We start from the raw sequence: 11783 nt of genomic DNA, 5'->3' as shown, positions 1-11783 counted from the left end.
GAGTGAGATAGGACAGATACATACGACGCACACGCACACGCCTTTTTCTTCAAAAATCATGTAAAAAAATAACTCTAAAAAAAATTGCCCCTATATAATCGTTGACTCAATTTTTCTAATTAAATACTTAACAAGTTAATATAATATCTGAAATATCTAACAAGAAACATTATAATTACGTTCCAAATAATTCTACCAAGTTCCTTCTAATAATAATATCAAATAAAATCATTCTATTGATTTTCTATTTGTTCTATATATCGTTAAAAATTTATTCCATTTATAATATCAAATAAAAATTCATATAATTATCTTTTAAATAATAATAAATGGGGTTTAAAATTTCATCTCTTTCAAATTATTTTTTTTAAATCACGCGCGAACTCATACACACCACGTATATATAAAATGAAGGTTAAAAATACTGGATCAGAACTTCTTTTCATCTCTTTTTTGTTTTTTATTATCAAGGAACGGGTTGCCTGTGTTGCTAGTTCCTTTCTTCGAAAACAAATTTGTTACATAATACTTGTGTTTATTTTTTTTTCTTTCTTTTTTGTTTGTTTGTTCTCACCATATTATCATCATCATCATCATGAACGGTTAATTAATTAGGTGAGTTTTAGGCGTTTTTTTCAAACATAAATTAAAATCAAATCATATTCCTTCTTACACAAATACATATCGTTTATGAACAAAGGACGCGAATAACGCTCAAAAAACTCACCTTTACAATTTTTATTTATTTATTTGTTTGATTTTAAGAAATAAACGTTATTTTTCTTTTTTTTTTTGTGTTACCAGGAAGAACAGTACATATTATCATTGTTATTACCATCGATATACTTTTTATATCAGTTATCAGTGATATTTCCGAATTGGTACTTTTAATGAAAAAGTTTTGCGTATGAAATAATAACAATCAACCAAAAAAAAAAGAAAAATTAAAAATACAAAGCATTTCCTGCGGGCATATGCACGTGTAACGTGTGTATACGTTTATGTTTACGTATGTTGTATGTATGTATGTATGTATGTATGTATGTATGTATGTATGTATGTATGTATGTATGTATGTATGTATGTATGTATGTATGTATGTATGTATGTATGTATGTATGTATGTATGTATGTATGTATGTATGTATGTATGTATGTATGTATGTATGTATGTATGTATGTATGTATGTATGTATGTATATATATATGTATATATGTATTTATATATGTATGTATATATGTATGTATATATGTATGTATGTATGTATGCATGTATGTATGCATGTATGTATGTATGTATGTATGTATGTATGTATGTATGTATGTATGTATGCATGTATGCATGTATGCATGTAAGCATGTATGCATGTATGCATGTACCTTGTATATTTGTTTATAGTATACAAATCGGCCATTTTTCTTTGTTTCCATTTCTTTTTTCCCTGTACGAGTGAGCAAGCAACGGCAACGCGAAATTATTTGTCGATTCTAATTTTTTTGCTTGTTTTTATTTTTTAATTTCTCCATAGGATTGATCATTTGTTTAAATTATTTTTTGCTCCATCAGAATTTTTTAAGGCACACATAGCCACGTTATTTATTTTATTTTTTTTATTTATATATGTATATATGAGAATTACAAATAATTTCGCGCTGCGATTTCTTTACCGGCCGAAATTCGATGTACTTATATTTGTTTGTTTGTTTGTTTGTTTGTTGATTGGTTTTATCATTTTTTTTCAAGTCGTCGTTATCAGAATTCTATTTTTTTCTTTTTATACACGGTTCGTTAACAACAATTTTTTGTTTTAATATTTGAACAAATTTTCTCTTCTGTCCCGTGTGACTTTGAAAAAATTTCCAATAATGTACGATCACAAAATTATATTTGTTACAAAAATTTCTGCAATTTTTTGTTTTGCTTTTTTTACGCCAATTTCTCCATACCGAGTAACAAAAAACAAAACAAAAAATAATAAAATCAGATGTTTCCGCGATTCTAATATCGACTTCTTCTTTTCAATTTAACTTTTTTTACGATTTTTTTTTCAAATTTGTAAATATATCTTTTTTTTTGTTTTTTTGTTTTTTTTTCCAAGACGATTATCGAAATTACAATTTCAACATCGTCAACAACAACTACGTGCGTTTTTAGCGACAAAATAAAACTCGACTCGTTCTCTCTCTCTCTCTCTCTCTCACACACACGACATTCCGTAAGAGTCCTACATTCTTCTTAATTATTTAATTTGTTTATTTAATACTTCGCCTATATAAAACCTTCTTCGAAAGAAAACCCTAACGCACGTAGTTCGATGTTTTTTAATAGATCGCTGTTTTGAACAGCGCTATATTGTAGTAGAATTGTTTTCAAATGAAAGACGCAAAAATCCAAAAGTTGTTCAATGAATTTTTTCGCTTTTTCACAAATTTTTAAAAAACAATTCTCTACAAAAACTCCTTTTTGGAGAATGATGTTATTAAAAGATCTTATTTCATTTCATTCTTTCTCGTTTTTTTTTGCTTTTTTGTTTTTTAACGCTTTTATCCATACTTTTTTCTCTTAATCCGTAATGTTAATCCATTTCTTAGTTTTTTTTACATTCGATCATTCGTTCAATTTCTCTCTCTCTCTCTCTCCTCTCTCTCTTTCTCAAAAAAAAAACTTTTACATTGTAAAAGTTAGCAACCGTAAATTTTTATTCGCGATCAAAACTGAAAGATACCCTTGAAAAAGATATTTCAAGGAGATACCTTCGTCTAGTTTTCCAATCCGAAGAAAGTGTAGTCTCTCGATGAAAATGATTAAAAAATTTTGTTCGCTATATAACTGTTTAATTTCTTTTCCTTCTTTTTTTTTGTTTTCATTAACAAAATATTTATGCCAATAGTTTAATAATTACGTATATATAAGAAGACGAATCACGATTTGTCATATAAATATTTGTTGTGTGCTTTTATTAGATTATTTTTTAACGTTCAAATTTTATTTTTGTATTAACTCACACTTTCTTCGGATCATTATAAACTCAGCATTGCTAATCAATGCTACGTGATAATCCCGACTCTACAATAAATCAATAGTATATCATCATAGTTTAGAAAGAGTCAAACTTAAACTTAAACCGAGAATAGCATTTGTATTTAACAATAATAATAATAATAATAATAATAATAATAATAATAATAATAATAATAATAATAATAATATTAATAATAATATTAATAATAATATTAATAATAATATTAATAATATTAATAATAATAATAATAGTAATAATAATAATAATAATAATAATAATAATAATAATAATAATAATAATAATAATAATAATATTAATAATAATAATAATAATGATAATAATAATAATGATAATAATAGTAATAATTAATTATAGTTAAAAAAATTCGAACGCTAAGCTTCAAGCAGTCATCTCAGTCTATTTTTAACGAATAGAAAACTATTGTTTCATCGATCATTTCCTCCTTCCTTCTTTTTTTTCTTTTTTCTTTTTCTTCTTCTTTTTTTCAGACTTCACGAAGCTCTTTATGTATGTGAAACTTTCACATGACACAATCGACGTCTACGTTTTGTTATTATTAATATTATTATTATTATTATTATTATTATTATTATTATTATTATTATTATTATTATTGTTGTTATTGTTATTATTGTTATTATTATTATTATTATTATTATTTGGTTTGTTCGTTTGTTATTTACTTTTCCCAGATACAACTTTGACTCTTTTTAAAAAATGATTGTAGAAAAGGAAAATAAAAAAAAAAGAAAAAAAAGAAAAAAAAAAGAAAAAAAAAAAGAAAAAAGAGAAAAAATACAATTCGCAAAGAAGTAATATATAAAGTGAGAGACGCAGAATTTAAAACGTACAAGAGGATATTAATTAATAATACCAACAAATATTCTCTTTTTGTCGGTTTACAAAGGGCAACGATCACAAAGTTATTACAATAGATAACGATAGAGAATTTTTTTGTAGTAACTTCTTTTTTCGATCGTTTTAGAAACCATAACACTTCTTATTTTTCAATTTCAAATGAGACATGACGTTATGTTTTTCTATAGCAAAAAATAATAGAACCTAATGCAAAAGGAAATGTATTGTATTATATGATTATGATATTGTATGCGATTCTATTAATCGTTTATACAACGCACAATAGGATACTCGTCCATTATTACTATCAACGTTATATAGAATCGCATGCAAATATAATGATTACATTTAATATGTAAAATATATGAGAGCCTGTAAAAAACCGTGATAGAAGATTGCACGATCAAAATTAATGACGATATAATACACAGCGCAATTGTGAAAATTTTTCTTTTCGAAAATATTACGTAGTCATTATTTTTTTTTTTTTTTTTGCCAATTGGTATTAGAATAGCTGCTTCTTCTCTTCGACTTCTTTTTTTTTTGTTTGTTTGTTTCTTTGTTTGGAAAATACAACCGTGGAAAAATTGCATTACCTTGGTAATAATATATACCCTTACAACTAACAATTTATTCTCTACTGGAGACATACATCATAATACGTGATTCCTTCTGAATGATAATGTATGTTAGCAATAGAATCATAGTTTCTTTCTTTCTTTCTCTCCATATTTTAAACTCAAATCGAAAACAGTGAACAAGATTCGTAATAGATTTACAAGAGAATTATATGTAAATCTATTTGTTGAATGTTTCTCCACTCGTTATTTGTCCTTAGAGAAAAAAAGAGATATTTCAAAAGATAAATTTCAATTAGATCGAAAGAAAAAGGGGGAAAACGGTTTAAAATGCATTCAATTTTATAATACTAAATCACAGTATTTTCATGCTTTGGGATGGTAGTAAAAGAGAGACACTTTGGAGTTTGTATAGAAATATAGTAATGACACCACTTTCTTTCCTTTTTTTTTCTTGTGCACAACCGACAGTAGTTAAATATTTTACCCCGCTAACATTCACAATCGTGAACAGTATATAAAGAGAGGCAATTGGGCAAGACCATCAATGTGATATGCATTATAATTTATTGACCGAACCTTTGGTATTGGATGAAATATGAAAAGTTAAACGCTTAGTTCCTTATCGATCCAATCAGTCGTTCTGTTATTACGCATACGTTAAATTTACAAATATAGTGTCTGTAATTTTCAAAATATTACATCGATTTAACATATTAATCAACCAATACCTCTTTTTTAAGAGAATAAAAAAGAAAAAAAAAGAAACAAAATTTCTCTAATTCGTCTATATAAATATATCTTCTGCCCAACAAATGCATTTTAAAATGTATCTCCATGTGCACTATTATATATATATATGTATATATATATATATATAATATATATTATATATGATATATATATCATAATTAAGCGTTTATTCTTCTTCGACTTATTACTCCCTTGTTACTTCCATCTTGGAAACAAATCATCCATCAAAACTGATATTATAATATTAAAAGCATGTTAAACCGCTTTATGTATTTTTTCTCTCTCTCTCTCTCTCTCTCTCTCTCGCTCGCGCGCTCTCTCTCTCTCTCTCTCTCTCTCTCTCTCTCTCTCTCTCTCTCTCTCTCTCTCTCTCTCTCTCTCTCTCTCTCTCTCTCTCTCTCTCTCTCTCTCTCTCCATATAGCTTCCATTGGTATTTCGTATATTGAAGCTTCTCTTCGCTTCATATATGAAACATCTACTATTCACTATTAACTTGTGTATGAATTCCATTCCGTAAACCTAAGTCATTATGGCTGGTGGGTAAAACTTGGGTTTTTTTGTTTTATAACTTTTGGACATTACTAATTAATTAGAAATTCTACTCGAGAAAGATGTTTCTGTGTGTTTCTTCTTTTAAGAGATTGCTAACACACCGACACATTATTATCGCTATTATTATTATTATTTATAAAGGAAAGATATTGGAAGAAACAAAAAAGAAAAGAGTGAAAAGAAGATGGAAAACAAAGTATTAAGTATAAGGAGAATAGGGATTCTCTCCGATGATATATTTTGGCAGTTAACTCATCGTGTTTGGATGGTTTTACTCCGATACTTAGAACTGTTATTACCAAAATTGTTATACAACTTTTACATTTTCTCTTCAGAGACATCTTACTCTTCGAAGCTTTTTTTATACTCGTAAAAGTTTCCGTTAAGTTCTAAACAACGATTCGGTTCTCATCATCATCATCATCATCATCATCATCATCATCATCATCATCATCATCATCATCATTATTATTATTATTATTCAGCATACGTGGTGAAGAGATTTGTTTCGTTTTAATACCATTAGAATCATACATAAAAATGTAATAATAGACATCATCGAAAGAATCCCAAATCTTCATATATAAATGCCACCAGCCAATTATTTATAAAAAATAATTATATATAAAACTAGTCAATTTTACAACATCTGATTCTCAATCACGATGAATAATAATCATGAAAAAAATCCAGTTATGTTAAAAGAAAGAATACTATATAAGGCGACTATGAATTAACGAAAAAAGATCAGTTTCACTTAAAAAAAAAAAAAAACAAAAAAAGGTGGGTGGGAGGAGAAAAATACAAAAAAAAAAAAAAAAAAAAAAAAAAGAGAAAAAAAAATAAAAAAAAATAAAAGAAAATAAAATAAAATAAAAGTGAAAAAAGAAAAAAAAAGAAAGAAAGAAAAAGTGATTTGAATTTCAGAGTTGTATAATAGCATTGACAAGAGCGCAAAATCAAGCCATGATCATAAAAGTTCTCAATATGATATTTAGAATTTATGACTGCGTTTATATTAAGATCTATAGTATTTAATCTATAGTGCAAAGTTAATAAGCACATGGATTCATAACGTTGTTCACATGTCGAATAGTTATGCCAAAGAGAAAGAGTATAGATCGATTATTACTCCTCTCGAGGTAAAACTTTTTTCTTGTTTTTTTTTTCTTTTTTTGTTTTGTTTTGATAAATCGCATATGCCACACACTTTTCTTATTTTATGAACGAACAAAAGATAAACAACGGAATATATCGGAAGTATGAAACCATTGTATAAAAATTTATTATTATTAAAATGATGTGTGTTGTGGATACTCTCATGCTGTATTTACAGTTATGGTAAAATGCAATGATCTCGATTGTGATTATTATTATTATTATTATTATTATTATTACGTTAATCCGCATATTGATTTTATTCATTGTGCTCTTGATAATGGCTTGACTCTGACGTGTGTTTTACTTTATGTACATTTAAATGTATTTATGTACAAAGAATATCACTCATACCCAACACATTCGCATCACTTAAATCATCGAGTTCATTGTTTCTCATCACCACGCTCTCTCATCATCACTCTTATATACAAGTAACTCATATCTTTGAACTCGAAGAGTAAAACATAACTCGAGCTTGGAGAGAGAATTTTTGTCGAGCTTGTTTCGTTAACGGTGTATAAAACTAGAACGGAACTGTTAGAGATGATGTTCAGGTAAAAAAGAAATGCTCTATGTAGAAAATAAAAAATGTTAAATTTCAATTATCTATCGGTCAAATGAGTGATCCTTAATACAATGATAATAGAAATTTGCAATTTTTTGTCTTCTTCATATTACACTTCGTTTTGTTTTCTTCTAATTTTCGTATAAACAACGTTAACGCACACCCAAGAAAAATTCTCTCTCCAAACCAGTGTTATATTTCACTCTTCTAGTTCAAAGCATAGCAATGTTATGCCTTATACATGTACGAGACACAATCACTATTTTCACACTTTAAACTTTTCTTGAGCGTTCATTCCAGCTTAGTTATGATTCCATATCGAAACTACTTGGACACATTACCTTCTTCCATACTATTATTGTCTTCTGGTCTTATTACGTACAAACTGGGGTCTATCACTTTTGGGATAGGTTTTATTTCTGTTCCAAGCTCTTGTTCGATACGATGTAAGTTAAAACGATCCTCATACGTGATTAGATTAATTGCTATACCTAAATGGCCAAACCTTCCTGATCGACCAATGCGATGCAGATATGTTTCTGCCATCTTGGGAAAGTCAAAGTTGATTACAACGTTAACAGCTTGTACGTCGATACCTCGAGTGAACAAATCGCTGCTCACCTAAAGAAAATGTTCAAATCTTTTATCATGTTTGTTTAAGCGTATAAAAGAATTTTTCTAAATTTCACATGCTTCTATATATTTCCTATTACTCGTTACAGGAGTACGATCATACTTTTACTTTTGCAATTTAATTCAAAGCGCGCAATACAAAGCTTACAAAATAATAATAAATTATTGTGCGTGCATAGACTGTGTGTGTGTGTGTGCGTGCATATATTATATATATGTATGCTTATATTAGTTCGTTGTGACTTACCAGATTTCGACATAACCCTGCTCGAAAATCGTGGAATACACGATTCCTATGTGCCTGTGCCATTTTCGCATGTATATAATAACAGCAATATCCAAGATCTGTTATTTTCTTTGCCAGTAATTCTACACGTTGTGTCGAATTACAAAAGATTATGCTTTGTGTTATTTGCAACTAAGCAAAAGATAAAAGATAATTCGATGGTTAGATCAATGATATCTCTTTTGAGTTTTAATATCGAGTAAAATAATATATTACCTTCGAGAATAGCGTGTTAAGGCAGTGAACTTTCTGTCGTTCCTGTACAAAGGCATAATACTGCGTTACACCTTTTAATGTTAATTCTTCCATTAAATTAATTTCATATGGATCTCGCAAATGTTTTTCCATAAACTGTTTCACAGTTAATGGAAAGGTAGCTGAATACAGCAAAATCTGACGTTCGTGTGGCAATCTATATAAAATGAAACAAAATGAGCTTATTGATAATAACGACAAACCATCAAAATTTTATTCCAACTAATTTATTCTATAAGCATACTTAGAAATGACATGATCCAACATTCCTTTAAAATCTTGCGACAAAAGCTTATCTGCTTCATCCAAAACTAATATTTTGCAGTGATCCATGTTCGCAACGTTTTTGTCCATAAGATCAAGAATTCTTCCTGGCGTTGCTATTATTACTTGTACTGTAAGTTTACGAAATTAATTATAAAATATCTGTCAGATTATAATTATATGATGCAGCGCACGCGCGCGCGCGCGTGTGTGTGTGTGTACGCGCGCGCACGTGTAAATATAAAAACCTTTTTGATAAATCCTCATAATATCATCACGTAAATTGGTACCACCAGTAGTTACCATCACTTTAATATCCATATGTTTCGCAAGCTCGATACAGATTTGTGATGTTTGAAGAGCTAACTCTCTGGTAGGTACAATTACTAGCGCTTGAATTACATCTTTCCGAGGGTCAACCTGACATAACATATTTAATTACATTTAAATAAAAAATTATGCAACGAAAACAATTTTATTTAGCAACAACAATTAAAGAAACATTTTATACCTGTTCAAGCACTGGAATCGAATATGCTCCAGTCTTGCCAGTTCCATTTTTAGCTCGGGCCAAGATGTCTTTACCAGACAATGCAATAGGGATACTGGCTTCTTGAATTGGAGATGGTTTTTCCCAACCCTTTTCAAAAATACCCATTAGCAACTCTCGTTTCAGGCAAAATTCTTCAAACTCATTACCACGTGTGTCAGTGACATCCTACGATATATACACACGCACATATATATATATATATATATATATTAATTTGTTTGTATGCTATTCGTGTTATAAAAAAATAGCAAAGATATAAAAGCACATGCTCGTTTAAATTTCAATAATCACTTACACTCGTCTTTATGCGTTTATCCTTTGGTGGAATTTTTAGTTTAGCTTTCCAACCTACATCATCCATCTTTTCTAATTCTGTTTTCGTATTGAGAGCAGAATTGAGCATGTGGTTTGAGTTCATATGCGTTTCGGTTATCATCTTGGAAGCGACGTAATGCAACTACTTCCTACAGAAATAAAAATAGAAATATAATTCATCTAATTCAAATTTCATTAATAATATATCTTAAAAATTTTGAATAGATTATTAGAGAGTCAACTAATCATGTCTCGCGCATATTATTCAATAACAAAAGTATATAACAAGTCTTGCCGATATAACACAATTAGTCTATGAGAGAAAAACGGAAAGTAAAGGGGGAAGGGGTGGTTGGAACGGAGGGAAAAAAAAGGTAAACAGAGAAGACCTCTGACTAATAGAAACTACTCTAATGTACATAGAGTGCTTCTAATCTATATTTACTTCAATATTCCTGTAGCAGTGTTTTTATGTGTTTAGATCTCAACGATGTATATATTGTTATGTACGTACTGCAAAGTCGTTATATTTGAATCAAATACAAATCCATATATGTATGTATATATTGGAACACTGTAATTAAAAGTATATTTATAAGTATTATAGATAATATAAAACTTAATAGTTTTATTAATGAGATATATATAACAGATCACCATTATTATTATTAATATAAACAAAATGGCTAGCGAAAATTCATCTAAATTTATCCCAAACGTGTAGCAAGAATGCCGATAGATAGATCCGATAATATACGGAAATCTTTTTCTTCTGGACCGGATTAACGCACATTACACACGTACCACACAACACAACTTTAACATACCTCACATCAATTTACCGTACTTCACACATATTAACTCGATTAAACCGCGAACTTTAACGAATGAAATTTTCGAAAGTAGTACGTACACACATCGAAGCATAGAGACAGATTTACATAGTAACAAACGAATTTCAATTCGTACTTATATTTTCTTATATATATATATATATATATATATATATATATATATATATATATATAAAACAAAAAAAAGAAGAGAGGGGAGGAGGGAGAAGAGAAAAGGAAAAGATAAAAAAAAAGTTTTATCCAAGTACTATCGACGAAAGAAAGAAAGAAAGAAAGAAAGACGAAGGACATTTGTACTTGAAATATTCTCTGAACAAAAGAAAGAAAGAGGAAAAAAAGAAAGCGAAAAAAAAGAAAGAAAAGGGGAAGAACGATACACCTTTCGTTTGAAGGGAAGGGAGAGAGAGAGGAGGGGAGGGAGGGGGAGAGAGAGAGAGAGAGAGAGAGAGAGAGAGAGCTTGTAAATTCTAAAAACATACGTTACTGTTAATCGCTCATATTAAATGTAGAAAAAAAAGAACGATAATGACGACAATTCTGTGAAGAAAATATTGGAATTACCGAAATACTTACGGTTAACGTGTCTCTTACCTTGAAATGGATGGATATCGATGCTGTGCGCAGCACTCGATTAGGAAACAACACGCCAAAATGGCCGTTCCAATGTCAAGTTTTTACAGAGTCTCTTAGCAGTACGTTGAAATATAGCCGCGTTATTTTCTTTATATCTTCAAATTGTCCGCGATTTTAATATTCGGTATACGTTTTTCTCGCGTTTTAATTATATCTTCGCACACTATCCAATCCTCTTTACAATTTCTAATTTACAACTAACGCACTGCGTCAAATGCTGACGATTATTACTTCGCTTAAATCTTACACGACGTACGCCATGAGAGAAGAAATTTTACTCAGAAACGAAATCCTGAAGGCTTTTCCTACGATACATATACTATATCTTTCGTTATAGATGGCGCCATTGCTGCAACGCCGATCTTAACGCCGTCTTTTCAGGTTTAGCGTCTCGATCGATACTCTCTTCTGATTGGTCGATTATTAACAGGAAGAATATGAATCATTTCAATTACTTTGTTTTTCATTTATTAAGAAA

At 29.1% G+C, this 11783-nt stretch overlaps 1 protein-coding gene across 2 annotated transcripts; it reads right to left on the bottom strand.

Annotated features, from left to right (window-relative positions):
* Positions 1–514: 514 nt before the first annotated feature.
* On the bottom strand, positions 515–11629 carry me31B (ATP-dependent RNA helicase me31b). 2 transcript variants are annotated; one of them, XM_035874344.2, is made up of 9 exons: positions 11264–11629; positions 10264–10392; positions 9799–9967; positions 9462–9668; positions 9199–9370; positions 8931–9081; positions 8648–8843; positions 8393–8563; positions 515–8133 (listed from the first exon to the last, which is right to left on the bottom strand). In XM_035874344.2, exons 3-9 carry the CDS (start codon positions 9937–9939, stop codon positions 7837–7839), a joined length of 1335 nt encoding a protein of 444 aa, XP_035730237.1. In that variant the 5' UTR covers positions 9940–9967; positions 10264–10392; positions 11264–11629; the 3' UTR covers positions 515–7836. The 2 variants fall into 2 exon arrangements, with proteins under 2 accessions (XP_035730237.1, XP_035730236.1); XM_035874343.2 differs by lacking the exon at positions 10264–10392 and having other exon boundaries at positions 11264–11627.
* Positions 11630–11783: the final 154 nt, after the last annotated feature.

The sequence above is a fragment of the Vespa mandarinia genome, chromosome 18 (assembly GCF_050613455.1).
Source record: "Vespa mandarinia isolate Hongniang chromosome 18, ASM5061345v1, whole genome shotgun sequence".
Taxonomy (NCBI): Eukaryota; Metazoa; Arthropoda; class Insecta; order Hymenoptera; family Vespidae; genus Vespa; species Vespa mandarinia.
Note: the sequence above shows the minus strand (reverse complement) of the source record. Positions and strands in the feature narration are given on the sequence as shown.